This window comes from Liolophura sinensis, chromosome 10 (genome assembly GCF_032854445.1).
Source record: "Liolophura sinensis isolate JHLJ2023 chromosome 10, CUHK_Ljap_v2, whole genome shotgun sequence".
Taxonomy (NCBI): domain Eukaryota; kingdom Metazoa; phylum Mollusca; class Polyplacophora; order Chitonida; family Chitonidae; genus Liolophura; species Liolophura sinensis.
In genome coordinates, this window is record NC_088304.1 from 13,150,166 (window position 1) to 13,165,156 (window position 14,991).

The following is a 14,991-nucleotide window of genomic DNA, read 5'->3' on the forward strand; positions in this document are numbered from 1 at the left end:
TCTCTCATGCTCAAAATGGCGAACAAAACGTCAACAGCCGGTGACGTCATCCAGGGGCCGGTCGTGTCATGTGATTGTCTCAAGGTCGTTCACTCTTTGACTCGTACCTTGTCACCTTGCTCCGTGCTATTAAAGCCCTAAAAAATTGTTCATTGATTATTCTGAGTTAAGAATAGTTTCTGCTCTGAAATCTTAGTAAATACAATTGTCAGGTCAGGAGTAAACGTTAGAAATCATCTGGATATAAATGCAAGAGTAAATCCTTGTTTTCTAATTTTTAGAAAATATGCAGTCATATGTTCTCACGAAAATGAAAAATATGGGGTGGGAAAATTGCACAACTTTTAAAAAGCAATATTCTCTGCTTTACATGTAGTAAATGGGCAATAACCTGAATAAGATACATAGGATACAGCGGGACTGGGATGGGACGGGGGGTGGGGCTGAAATTAAAGTAGGGGAGCTAAGTCTGCCCCCCCCCCCCTCGCCCCCAGTGAAATTATGTTTTTTTCAATAGACCAGATGACATCGGCTGAACGGTTTGAATGAAATGCTTAATAAAGAAAGGACAACGTGCAGTTTTCCATTACTTCCGCTGCATCAGCCCCAAATTTTATAATGTTCCAATCCTGAGATAAGATTAAGTATTAAGATTAACCAGTAAACCCCACACTATGTGTACGATATTGGCAGACCTTCCCACTGGATTATTATTATTATTTTATTTTTTTGTTCAACTTAGGGTAAGGTGATGAGCCGCGAAAATTTTATCCCACCCAACATTCTCAGTATCAATTGCATGCCCTGTAAACAATGATGGGTGGGACAAAATTTTCGCGCCCCATCACCTTGCCCAAAACTGAAAAAAATCCAAACATGACAGACGTTGATTGAGTTATCCCATTCGAAAGTTCAAGCGGCTGGATTTTATCATTACTGTTGAAAGATGGTTTATCAATGCTGGCTTTGACATATTACATTCGGGTGTTTTAGGGAATCAGTGGATTCCAAAAATAATGTAGGGCCCGAGCCGGTTTTTTTTTCCAGTGAAATTTTTACGGTAGCAACGTCCAACTTAGCTTTTGGTTAGTTTGTGCTGGGCTGCAACGATATACTTTAATCCAAGGGAAGAAACTTCTGAGATTTAGTCCTCACAGTTAAAACTGTATTATGTATTGTACACCACCAAAATTCCACGTTTTGCCTTGAGTGGTCCAAATTATTGACCCAACAATGACACACGAGTGCATAAAGATATATTCTGAAAGATAAAAGTCTGTTGATTTCAAAAATACTTTCAGTTTATAAGACTTTTGTAATGGAGAAAATAAACAAAAAATTGCAAAACAAATTATCAAAGTAGTTTTTTTTAAATGCTATTTGTATAGCGACTTTTAATTTGAACATTATAGAAGCCTTATTATCAAATGCATAATTTGTTATTTAATTCAAAAACAACAAAAACAAAAAAGGCAGAAAAATTCGTCTCAAATTTTGTATAACTGGTAATTCATAGTTAAAACCTTCAAAGTTTCAAAACTGTTATAGTAATATCTTTAAAACTAAAAACAGATATAAAACATTTGTGGGCTCCGTTTTTTATTTTAAATTATACAGCTTCACGGGAAGAAATTTCTAATGCTTTGTGTTAGTAACAATTAGGCAAGTAACAAATGTACTTTACCATACGACTGTCTCCTAAACACAGAAAAGGAAAAAATATGAGATGAGAAAATGTATAATGTGGCAAAATTCGTTCTAATCAAGAAAGTGCCCAGCTTCCAGTCTAAATATGAATAGATCAACCTACTGTTGAAATTTCTTTTAAAGTGTAAAGTGCTCCATGACGGTGTAAATTTGTGTTTTGTCTTGATTGTTGTGATTGTTGTATACCTCCCTACCGCGATGGACCCGGTGGCCTTTGTTAACATCTAGGCCGTGTGTAAGGTCATATGGTTTGCAGGTAGTGCAAACAGTAGCGTGGTGCTAGTAAGCACGAGGGTATTCACAGCAGGTAAAATCCCTTGTGATGGAATCAGTGCATGAGAGTCCCCCCTCTCCTTCCTGCATGATCAGTGGAGAATACACACGTAAGAAAAAAAAAACCAAGACAGGCTTGGATCACAGGTCACACGTTTTGTCAAATTCAAGATACTGCTAGCGTTATTTACAACTCCATGCTTGGTTTTCACCTTTAAATGATAGGAAAGATAAGGACTGACCTCAGTGTGCTACAATAGCCTAATAGGTAGCCCCTTCCTCCCCTTACTTTAGAGACATGCAGGCGGGTACCTGGCAAAATCAATAAAACACGTATATGTATAAGGCCTACACCTACTTAATCGTGTGCCGAAATGTCTGGTGCAGGAAACTTCGCATGCCGAAATATGCATAGGGCATCATAATAGGCCTATATGCAGGTACCGGTAGTGATTTATTAGGATCATATAGGCCTAATCAGTGCTTTAATATAGCTAATGGCTCTGCAAAGTCAACTCTTTTAAAAAAATTAATTCAATTATAGTACGAAGAGCTCAACAAACATCTGAGAGGTGAAAACGAAGGAACCTTATTATATGATCGCTATATATGACTTAATTCGAAAACAACGGTATACGAATGTCGGACTTGACGCTTATATTTAATTGTAGGCCAACTGCAGCACGATTGCATTTCTTTATTTTTTCAAGTTGCCGGTAATCTGTATATCTATTATTTATTGCTATAAATTAAGTGACAACTGGTGATGATGGAGACGCAATTGCGTTTTTGTTTTTTTTTTTTTTGTACCTATTGAGTGAATAATTGGGGATTAACGTCAGTGATTCCCCTTTGAAAAGTAGAATTTAGCCGACAATTGCTAGGATCGGAATTAGATACGAAGACGGCGTGTGACACAAAGCTTAATACATGTACATCAAATGCAAGTTTGCAAAATATGAATATTATTATTTACGTATTTTCAAAAATATACATGATTTTATTGGAAGACATTGTGGTGAATGAAGAAAATGTATGTCGTCACAAAGTCCGCTTCCGGATATTGTATAGGTTACTTCTTTGTTAAAGCTTGTAACCTGAGCTATGCTTTGCTGCAGCGAAGAAGGATGACATGTTTTTTGGATAATCATTTTATTTTCCGACAAAAGCCTTTATTTGTTAATTTAATACGCCCGTGATGTAGCTGTCTTACAAGAACAGACTTAATAGGTAAATGGAGTTAATGAAGAACGTGGCTGTTTTGTGCAAACGCAACTGAACGTGGAATGTGGGAAGCTTTTCATACTCTCGCGTTCTACGGCAACCATTCACGACTTCTCTTTGATTTCCTTATTTTGTCACGCGAAAATATTGGTGTCTTTGAGATTTTATAGTCTTGCGGTTTTGCAGTTCAGATGGAAATTTGTGTAGAATATTTGTCATAGTGCATTTAGCTTACAAATACGTGTGAATCGTGAGGACTACATTTATGAAATAATCTGTAAAATAGTTTGTGTCAGATAAATAGGTAAATTTTCACCTTTCATTTTCGCAGCTGCTGATTAAAAATACACACAGGAATGTGATAAAATAAAGCTGGGAACCTTGCTATACTTTAATTATTATTTACTGAATGCAGGTTCAAGTTTTTGTTGTCCAGTCTTAATTACATATAACTTTCTCTTGAATTATTAAATTAAATATATATTATTAAATATATATATATATAAGTATATTTAATCCTTCACAATATTAAGCTAGAGTAGGTAGAATTACAGAGTGTTACTGCATGTTATGCTTTGATGAAATAAATTCAGACACAAGACATGAATACTAAAATGTGTCAGTGGCTGTTCGTCATAGTTGTAGTCCAGTAGGCTGTAGTTGTTAGGTTACAAGAGACATGATTTCAATTCCATTTTTGGTCACAGTTTTTACCAAAATGGTCAAGGTTCCCATGCTTTTGATGTTCATGGGGCCATGGGGGCAATAAGTGGTGGAAGGTGCTTTCTTGTGTGATCTTACATGTGAAGTTTGCTGAAGGAAAATGCTCCAATTTCCTGTATGACATACATGCATGTGTGGCAGAGTTCACCAAAGGTCAGGGGTTTGTTTCCGGCTCTTACTCTTCCCCACCTGTAAATGTCTGTCATGGAATGTGTGAAAAAAATTTCGAGGAACGGTGTTGCATAAAGCAACAACTAAATATAAAATAGTTCAAAATGAAAATATGTCACAGATCTATAGTATGACTTTTTTTTCCAGAAAATTTTCATTACTGTAAATTCAACACATTTTTGGCCGTTTCTCACTGTAACTCTTGCAGCCGAATTGCTTGGATGAGAGGAACGGTGTTGCATAAAGCAACAACTAAATATAAAATAGTTCAAAATGAAAATATGTCACAGATCTATAGTATGACTTTTTTTTTTCCAGAAAATTTTCATTACTGTAAATTCAACACATTTTTGGCCGTTTCTCACTGTAACTCTTGCAGCCGAATTGCTTGGATGAGAGAGCAACTAATGCACATTACTCAATGCTGTGATTACATAAAATCAATGAAGCAAATGTTCCACTTTCTGAATATGGTGTCAGTTACTAGATACACTTCCTGTTATGATTATTTTGTGTGTTTTTCAGCCCATATTCTATGGAGGATGGAGGGTTTTGAGGTCAGGACGTTAAGCTCTGCCAAGCACGGACATCATGTCTTGCAAGGGCTGCAGAACATGCGCAGGCAACAACTGTTTTGTGATGCTCATTTAAAGGCCAAGGATGGCGATGCTCTTGATGTCCACAAAATTCTTCTTATGAGCTGCAGTCGATTTTTCCACAGCCATTTCACTAGCAACCATCGAAAGGCTGAAGTTTTAAAGCTGCCAGAAGCCTCATACAGGAGTTTGTCAGCTCTGCTTGACTTTGTATACACAGGTGACTTAGTGCTGACTGAAGAAAGTGTGGGGAGCATCCAGGATTTAGCCGTACAGCTCCAGCTTGATGACGCCACAGATCTGTGCAAGCAGTTTTCTCTGGTCAAAAGTGATAAATTTGTAGCAGAAGTGACCTCGATAACTAGCCTCTCAAGTAATGATCCAAAACCTTTGGGCGACCATTCTGATGATGTTGATGAAGAAGAACCGATCGCTTTAAAGTCTCCTGACATAACGCTCAGTATAAATGCCGAATCGATCAAATCACCAAAGATTATAAGGTCCCAAAGGAGTAGTGCAGGGGTTTGCGCTATCTCTAGCTCTGTTTTACAAAATCCTTGTAACTCACTTGAACAGTGTGCAGAAGCTGGTGTTTCAGGTGCAAAGTGCAGAAAACCTGGCAGACCTCAAACTGCTCAGATTGCTGATGAAGTGAAGGATTTATACAAGTCCCGTAGAGCCAGAAGGAAATGTACCACCCCAAAAAAACTACAAGATTTCACTTTAGCATCCGGAAAATTGGAGAAAAGTAATACATGTAGTGATAATAATGTTCCATCACCTGTTCCTGTGAAGCGGGGCCGTGGACGCCCCAAGAAGGTGGTGAAACTGGAAGAGGAAGGGAACAATAAATCAGCTGGTGTTACTGACGTGAAAGCTTGTCCTACAGAACCGAAGAGAAAGCGGGGCAGGCCCCTTGGTTCCAAGGGCAAGAAAAAACAGGCTAGCATCGGAGCAATAGACGATGTGAAACTTCAGGAAACCAGGCTCACAGATAAGGGCAGTAGTAAATGTGAAACACCAAAGGATGAAACTCAGTGCATTGAGAAAATTATACCCATCAATAAATATAAGCGCAAACACAAATGTCGGCGCTGCAGGAAAGAATTTGATTCAGTCGACCTGCTGGAAAAACACCGCATTCAGTGTCGGAAAGTGCATAACTTTGATCAGTCCGACAAGTACAAGAGAAAACGCTGTGCCAAATGCCAGATTGAGTTTCCTGACTTTGAAAGTTATCAGGAGCACAGGGAGACCCACAAGAAGGAGAGAAATTTGACCTGGAAGAAGAAGCCTCACATCTGCGACATTTGCGATCAGAGCTTTCGATATGAAAGCTTTTTAGCATGTCATCGCTACAGTAAACACAAGATATCATTTGATGAGTCCAAGCATAAAGTCCTGACCTGTCCAGTGCCTGTAAGTAGTAACATACCCTACACACTCCACAAATTCAACCGCTCCAGTATTAAAAGCATAACTTGAGCTGCAATTGAAAAGTGTAATTTAGAACATTTTGAATACATAAAATAAATTTATTTTATTTTGTCAGATTCTCGGGGAGTAAGGGACATATCTTAGGGTAATGTGCATGAATCCAGTATGCTGGATTATGATTTATTAATTTATTTATTTATTTATTTGATTGGTGTTTTATGCCGTACTCAAGAATATTTCACTTATACGATGGCGACCAGCATTATGGTGGGAGGAAACCGGGCACAGCCCAGGGCAAACCCACAACCATCTGCAGGTTGCTGGCAGACCTTCCCACTTACGGCCGGAGAGGAAGTCAGCACGAGCTAGACTTGAACTCACAGTGACCACATTGGTGAGAGGCTCCAGAGGCTACACTAGCGCGTTAACTGATTGAGCCACGGAGGCCCCGCTGGATTATGAGGTGTGTGTTCTAAAACCCGTTAAACTCCTATCCATCTGCAAGTAAAAATGTTGAGCATTTTGGTATTATAAACAACAATGAAATAAATGAATTTATGGGGCACTTGTGTTTCAGACATGTGACTTTGCAACCTTGAACAAGTGGAGATTCCGAATTCATTCAGAGCAACACGGGGACCAGCGACCATTCGTATGTGACGTGTGCGGGAAGACATTCAAGGTCAGCAGCTCTCTGACCACCCACAAAAAATCCCACAACCAGGAACGCAGGTTCCAGTGTGAAGAGTGCGGAAAAAAGTTCCTACAGCTCAGTGGGAAAGAAGTGAGTCACTTAGCATAACAAAAGAAAGGAAAACTATCAAAGAATGGAAGTTCCCTAATTCATCTACCTTTTTCAACCACCATTGCGACGTATATTCTGAAACATTCTCAGAGAGGTATGGGGTGCAGAGAAATAATTAGCACAGTTTGATGAAGTATGTCAAAATGCACTTTCAGGAGCATAGAAATAGGACTTAAAATGCTGCTTTCTAGACAAACACATAAGTTTTGATGATAAGAAATTAATTCATCTTAATAAAAAAAAAAAACACTTTTGTGGCCCTATACAGTGGATGAATCTGTCAGAATCAAGTATGTATCCCTTGAAAAATGCTACTTTAGGTGAAATACAGTACATGTAGGTACAGGCTACATGCGGTTGGAACGTACAGTACATGTAGATACAGGCTACATGCGGTTGGAAGGTACAGTGCATGTAGATACAGGCTACATGCGGTTGGAAGGTACAGTACATGTAGATACAGGCTACATGCGGTTGGAAGGTACAGTACATGTAGATGTAGGCTACATGCGTTTGGAACGTACAGTGCATGTAGATATAGGCTACATGCGGTTGAAACGTACAGTAGATATAGATACAGGTTACATGCGGTTGAAACGTACAGTATATATAGATACAGGCTACATGCGGTTGGAACATACAGTACATGTAGATATAGGCTACATGCGGTTGAAACGTACAGTACATGTAGATACAGGCTACATGCAGTTGAAACGTACAGTACATGTAGATATAGGCTACATACGGTTGAAACGTACAGTACATGTAGATACAGGCTACATGCGGTTGGAACGATCATGTAATACTTGTACATTTACAACGTATATTGCAGTTTTGTGCAGTTCCGTGTCTGAAAGTTTTGTGCATTTCCAAGTCTGAAGGTTTTGCAGGTGCATGGGCAGCACCAATTTTATTTTGTCTTTTATCGGTGAGCAGACTATAAAAAAATTTAAAAATGGAATAAAACTGAAAATACACCTTTTTGTTTTGTCCACTCCTGATATTTTTTTATTTTCTTGGTTTTCAAGGCAGCCCAATCATGGATATATGCCTTCACCTGGAAAAATTAAGAGAATAGTCCACATTTTTCAGAAATTAGATGATTTTCAAGTTTTTATTTTTATATCCAACATTGGAAAAGGTTTATTCTGCCCATAAAACAAGAATTAAAACTGCTATGGTCATAGGTTTCCCTCGGGCTGTGCCCAGTTTGCTCCCACCATAATGCTGGCCGCAGTCGTATAAGTGAAATATTATTGAGTACAGCGTAAAACATCAATCAAATAAATAAATAATATGGGGCAATGGATGTTAAGGAGTTAATTTTTTTTTTTACAGCAACATGTAAAGAGGATTCACAAGAAGGAGATGTCTTTCCTCTGCCATCTCTGTCCGTACAAATGTTTTGTGAAAAGTGAACTGCTACAGCATCTACACAAAGACCATCAGATTCCTCTACCGAGTAAATATGTGCGGTGAGTAAGTGTGCAGTGATTATTAAAGTGTGTTGTGAGTATAAAAGTGAGCAATGAGTATAAAATTGTGCAGTGAGTATTTTTAAGTGTGCTCTGAGTATAAAAGTGAGCAGTGAGTATAAAAGTGTGCAGTGAGGATTTAAGTGTGCTGTGAGTATCAAAGTGTGCAGTGAGTATTGAAGTGTGCAGTGGGTATTAAAGTGTGCTATGAGTAAGTGACAAGTAGCAATCCAAAGCTGGGGCCACTTCCAGAAAACGTTTTACAGTGTACATCCCATTTCCTGTAGCTTTGTTTGTAAATGACATTATGTGGCACATCAATGCTAACTGCAAATGTTTTTGTTCAGAAACTGAAGGTTATCAGAGCAAATATTTGGTGATAATCGTGTTACGCTTTTACGTTATTTTATCCAACTCCAGTGTTAATCCAAATTGCAATTTGTAACTTAGATTTAGCCAGAAATGAACGGTACAAATCCAGACAGTGTATGATTGACTCCGAATGACATGGGTTTGTTCCTCGCTCATTTGTCTGGCTGTCAATGACATTACAAGATCTGTCATATTTCTGTAAGCATGGATAACAAGCACCACCAATGACGTGTTTTTTTGGGACAGATATTAGTAGTGCTGACAGCAGAATATTATATTTCTTTCCCAGCTTTTTGGAAAAGTAAAGATATGAGTATGTTGTCCATGACAGGTAGGTGGACTAACCATGTGAGAAAAAAGAATCTCAATTTTCTGCTACAATTACAACCAGATGTCCCAAATATTAGAAGAAACAGGGTAATAAGTTATTTTCGTATAATAATAATCTTATAAAACTTCTACGGTCTTACAGAATAACTGGTGAACCTTGTCGACAACAATTCTTGTGAAAAATGAATTCATTGTGGTCCCAGAGGATCCCAGAGGAAAGAGAAAGTTGTAACTTCCTCGCTTGGCGTTCAGCATGAAGGGGATAGTGCAGTGATTGGTTGACCCATATAAGTATAATGGCTCAGGCAGGGCGCCTTACTTGCCTTTGGTAAGGCATCTCAGTGAAGCAGCACTAGATAAAAGAACGGTGGAAATCCGTCCAGCAACAAGGAGGCAGATTACATGCACTCCAAGGATTCCATCGTCGTCATATGACTGAAAAATTGTTAAGTACTACATTAAACCCCAAGTACTCACTCACTCACTCACTCCTTCCTGAGTGCATGTAGAACTGCCATAACACCATTGTAGTACAAATTTTATCAGTGTCATGCTCATTTTTGTGTGTAAATTCCATGTTTTCTGGAACTGTTTAACTCACCCCTGCAGAATTCATTGTTATGGATTACTTCCTTGTTTCAGATACAAGTGTGAGCTGTGTGACTTCATGACGTTTAGAAGGTTCCACTATCTGAATCACATGAATATGCATGAAGGTAAAAATAAAACATACAGTAAATGGCCTAACATTTCACCCCCAAAAAGTGTATTTTTAGAGGTAAATAAATGTCATGATATATTACGTATGGTGCTGAAACTTACATTTTCTAGTGGTATATCCTCATACCTGCAAATGAACCTCAAAACACCTTTGTAAGACGAATAAGCTCTCACAGGGAGGCAAAACGTGCAACTTTTTGGCATGATTGGAAAATAGCCGTTCAGTGACACAAAAAGTTCAATCTCTCCAAAACCCAGCAGAGTGTCTCTCTTTGTAAGACAAATAAGCTCTCAGAGGGAGGCAGAATGTGCAACTTTTTGGCATGATTAGAAACTAGCTTTTAGTGGCACAAAAAGTTAAATCTCTCCAAAACCCAGCAGAGTGTCTGTCTTTATAAGACAAATAAGCTCTCAGAGGGAGGCAAAATGTGCAACTTTTTGGCATGATTAGAAAATAGCCGTTCAATGGCACAAAAAGTTAAGTCTTTCCAAAACCCAGCAGAGTGTCTCTCTCCGTCCTGCCAAGCTTGTGCGGTTTATTGAGGTGTGGCGAATATTTGAACTACTGTCACTGATCGACTACCGGTAATCCCCTACTCCCCACAGAGTGCACAACTTAAGACAACAGCCCTCCCAAGGCATCATGGTATACATTTCCTGAAAATGCGTCTGAAATTATTGAGAAGGTGCAGTAGTTACGGGTGAAATTTTAGGTTGTTTACGAGTTTACTGTAATTCTTCATCCTCTTCGCATGTTTACAACGTGTTTATTCAAGCCTATTCTAAGGGCATTATTCTGTATGATAAAATTATGCTTTTTCTTAAAGCCCCAAAATTGGCCAATCCAACTGAAGTGCATGTAGTCTCCAAAATCAGATTTTATGTGCATAAAGTGTGCTCCTTCGTATGCAAGGTGAGGTTTGAGGAAGGTTAAAGAATTAGGGAACAGTAATTTAGTAGGATACCTTACTATCAGGGTTATTAAATCACTCCAGTCTAAGCTTCCTTCCCTTGTCCCTGTACACAAGATTTTAGCAACACTGAGAACAAGTTTCAAATCTTCTTCAAGTTCTTATAGAATTAGGTGCATGTCACATACATTTTACGCTTTGCTCAGATGTGAGTACGACGTTAAACCCCAAGCACTCTCACTCACTCACTCACTCACTCAGATGTGTGGACTTGTATGTGTAGCCTATATTTATGTTTTACTTTGTTTGCTCGTCAAAAAACACATGTATGTTTGGATATGAACTGTACCCTGAGGTAACCAGTTGTAAGGGATGGATGTGATCTGTGGTAAGGGTAGCCAGTTGTATTTCTGCAGTATTATAGGTAACCAGATGTATGAAGGTAAACTCTACTACAGACAACCAGTTGTGTGGATATGAGTCAGATCTTTTAATTTGAATAGTCATATTTGTTTTGGTCGTTGCAAATAACTGGATGTATAAGTGCGAACTGTGTCATGTTTGGTTTTGGTTGTTGTAGGTAACCGGATGTATGAATGTGAACTGTGGCATGTTTGATTTGGTCATTGCAGGTAACCAGGGGTATGAATGTGAACTGTGTCATGTTTGATTTGGTCCTCGCAGGTACTGTATGAGTGCAAACTGTGTCATGTTTGATTTGGTTGTTGCAGGTAACCGGGTGTATGAGTGTGAACTGTGTCATGTTTGATTTGGTCATTGCAGGTAACCGGGTGTATGAATGTGAACTGTGTCATGTTTGATTTGGTCGTCAGGTAACCAGGTGTATGAATGTGAACTGTGTCATGTTTGATTTGGTCGTCAGGTAACCAGGTGTATGAATGTGAACTGTGTCATGTTTGATTTGGTTGTTGCAGGTAACCAGGTGTATGAATGTGAACTGTGTCATGTTTGATTTGGTCGTCAGGTAACCAGGTGTATGAATGTGAACTGTGTCATGTTTGATTTGGTCGTCAGGTAACCAGGTGTATGAATGTGAACTGTGTCATGTTTGATTTGGTCGTCAGGTAACCAGGTGTATGAATGTGAACTGTGTCATGTTTGATTTGGTTGTTGCAGGTAACCAGGTGTATGAATGTGAACTGTGTCATGTTTGATTTGGTCGTCAGGTAACCAGGTGTATGAATGTGAACTGTGTCATGTTTGATTTGGTCGTCAGGTAACCAGGTGTATGAATGTGAACTGTGTCATGTTTGATTTGGTCGTCAGGTAACCAGGTGTATGAATGTGAACTGTGTCATGTTTGATTTGGTTGTTGCAGGTAACCAGGTGTATGAATGTGAACTGTGTCATGTTTGATTTGGTTGTTGCAGGTAACCGGGTGTATGAATGTGAACTGTGTCATGTTTGATTTGGTCATTGCAGGTAACCAGGTGTATGAATGTGAACTGTGTCATGTTTGATTTGGTTGTTGCAGGTAACCGGGTGTATGAGTGTGAACTGTGTCATGTTTGATTTGGTCGTTGCAGGTAACCAGGTGTATGAATGTGAACTGTGTCATGTTTGATTTGGTCGTTGCAGGTAACCGGATGTATGAATGTGAACTGTGTCACAAGAAGTACACCAGCAAGGTCGTTCTCAGATGCCACATGCAGTTTCACAAAGGTGAGAAAAGACATATACTGTGAATAAGTTTTGTGCTATGTCTGGTGTCTCCAGCATGGCATTCTAGTGAGGCAGCAGTGAGCCCAGCCTGCTGTAAGGAAACGGTTTTGATACGACTGTGTTGAAAATGACATCGAATGTCTGTCACACAAAACCAACAGTGAGATATAAACTGATGAAAGTACGTGCCATTAGTAGCGCTACAAACACACTGGGATACAGACAACACTTGTAGGACCATTTAAAGCGATTATCTTTTATGCATTTCAGAGCCGCGTCACAAGTGTCCTTGGGAAGGCTGTAAGTACGCTGCGGTCCAGAAAAGACGGCTGAACCAACACATCCAGTTGATCCACACTCATAAGGTAATACACCTCGCTGTGAGACTTGATTGTGTCTGGTTGGTTTTAGACGCTAGTGCTTCAGTCGCTAGGACAGACAAGGTGTTAGTGCAATCAGTCCCACAGAGTGTTCGAAACCGTCTCTTTATTGATGTCAGACCATCTGTTCTCAGCTCATTATGATGTCGCTTTAAAGATAGAACAAGAAACCATTTCCTTGTAATACTGTAGATGAGTAATGTAATTAAGTTCCTTAATATCTTTTTCTTTCTGTCATTTTTGTCTTTGCATCAGGATGTAAAACCATTTGAGTGTCACCTGTGCACATACAAGTCTGCATTAAATGGGAACTTGAAACTTCACTTACGTAACGTTCATCACCTCAATCTTCCCAAACGCCAGATGGTGAAGTGGAAAGGGGAGACCACTGTGTCTGATAACGTGGAAGACGAGGTCAGCTCTTCAGTGGTTGCATATGATGAAAAGAATCCCACGCTGTTGTCCATTAACCGCTCTGATATTGTAAGGTTAGCCGTTGCCAGCTGTGAAGACATTAGCCCTGTGGCCACTCCAGATGTGGAGGAGAACACCACAGAAACAGTGGTTATTTACACCACGGACCCAATGCTTCCTGCACAAGTAACCGCAGCGCAAGTATTGCAGCAGCTTAGCAGCGGTAATCCCATCGGGCACGCCCCCTCCACGACAGTTACTGAGACGGTAACAATTGTATCGCAGGCAGGCACGATCAGTCATCTTTCAGAGGCATCCCAGGAACATGAACTCTCAGTGAAGAATGAAAGAGGGGAGATAATCCATAGGTCATATGGTCACATGGCAGGGGAGATAACAACAGGTGTAGCAGAGGACATGAGGAGTGATCTTAATGCAGAGATCCACATACCAGTGAGTAAAGAATTGTCTCAAGATACAAGACAAGACACACATGCGAGGCATTCAGACATGGCATCTCGTGACCTTCAGAGTGATCTGACCCATCTCAGCCAAGATCTGAACTCACAAATTTATGTCACCAACAGAGAGGTCAACGATGGGATGATTAGAGAAATGCAGATGGGGGAATTGTCCCCCAATAGAGATGGGTCAGGTGACGTGAGAGCGACTTCGACCTCTGACCTGGGTCGTGACTCCCAGCGTGACTCCGGACTGGTCATTCAGGAAATCATGAATGCTCAGTACCCGCCAGAAACTTTCCTTCCTGATTCAAGAAATCTAAACATCATGATACAGTCCATGGAAAATAGAGAAGGCTTTGTTTCTCAACCAAACACCTACTGGACACAGTACTAATGGTGACCAAAGATCATGTACCAGGAATATGTCAGATGAACAAGCTTATTCATGGTGCAGTTCTAACTAGGTTCTCCAAGAAGCCACCAGTAGTAAAAGTGCACTTCTAACTTGGTTCCCCAAGAAGCCACTAGCAGTAAAGGTGCACTTCTAACTTAGTTCTCCATGAAACCACCAGCACTAAAGATGCACTTCTAACTTGGTTCTCCAAGAAACCACCAGTATTAAAGGTGCACTTCTAACTTGGTTCTCCATGAAACCACGAGCATTAAGGATGCACTTCTAACTTGGTTCTCCAAGAAACCACCAGTATTAAAGGTGCACTTCTAACTTGGTTCTCCAAGAAGCCACCAACAGTAAAGGTGCACTTCTAACTTGGTTGTCCAAGAAGCCACCAACAGTAAAGGTGCACATCTGACTTGGTTCTGCAAGAAACTACCTCTTCCAAGTGGGTTCTCAAAGAAGCCACCAGCAGTAAAGGTGCTCTTCTAACTGAGATCTCCAATAAGCCACCAGCAGTAAAGGTGCATATCTAACTTGGTTCTCAAAGAAACCACGAGCAGTTAAAGATGCACTTCTAACTGGGTACTCCAAGAAGCCACCAGCACTAAAAAAGTGCATGTTTAACAGGGTTCCCACCTGTACTAAAAAAAAAGTGCATGTTTGACAGGGTTCCCTAAGAAGCCACCAGCAATAATGGTGCACTTCTGAGTTCTCCAAGAAGCCACGAGCAGTAATGGCCAGTTTGATTATGGATGTGTATGTTCTGGTGTGATTTAAAGTTTGCCCTGTAAGTGATATTTAGCACTGAAGGCTGGAGGTAGACAAAAGTGATATGGTTTGTCGCCAAGGAAAGTGCCATGTGCCTGCACCATTATTATGACTTATGTTCATGGTAAAAGAGACTATACC

General features: G+C 39.9%; 1 protein-coding gene across 1 annotated transcript; it reads left to right on the plus strand.

Moving 5' to 3' along the window:
* Nucleotides 1-3,102: 3,102 nt before the first annotated feature.
* On the plus strand, nucleotides 3,103-14,710 carry LOC135476905 (telomere zinc finger-associated protein-like). The gene is made up of 12 exons (XM_064757049.1): nucleotides 3,103-3,210; nucleotides 4,624-6,113; nucleotides 6,709-6,915; nucleotides 8,275-8,411; nucleotides 9,756-9,829; nucleotides 11,325-11,356; nucleotides 11,476-11,527; nucleotides 11,882-11,913; nucleotides 12,084-12,135; nucleotides 12,344-12,427; nucleotides 12,698-12,792; nucleotides 13,063-14,710. Exons 2-12 carry the CDS (start codon nucleotides 4,641-4,643, stop codon nucleotides 14,077-14,079), a joined length of 3,255 nt encoding a protein of 1,084 aa, XP_064613119.1. The 5' UTR covers nucleotides 3,103-3,210; nucleotides 4,624-4,640; the 3' UTR covers nucleotides 14,080-14,710.
* Nucleotides 14,711-14,991: the final 281 nt, after the last annotated feature.

What these genes read in the sequence shown, in the direction of transcription:
- LOC135476905 (XM_064757049.1), top strand. Translation starts at nt 4,641, where the DNA reads ATGGAGGGTTTTGAGGTCAGGACGTTAAGCTCTGCCAAGCACGGACAT. An exon ending in TCACATGAATATGCATGAAG is followed by an intron (nt 9,830 to 11,324) that starts GTAAAAATAAAA and finishes TGGTTGTTGTAG; the next exon opens with GTAACCGGATGTATGAATGT. An exon ending in AGTTGATCCACACTCATAAG is followed by an intron (nt 12,793 to 13,062) that starts GTAATACACCTC and finishes TCTTTGCATCAG; the next exon opens with GATGTAAAACCATTTGAGTG.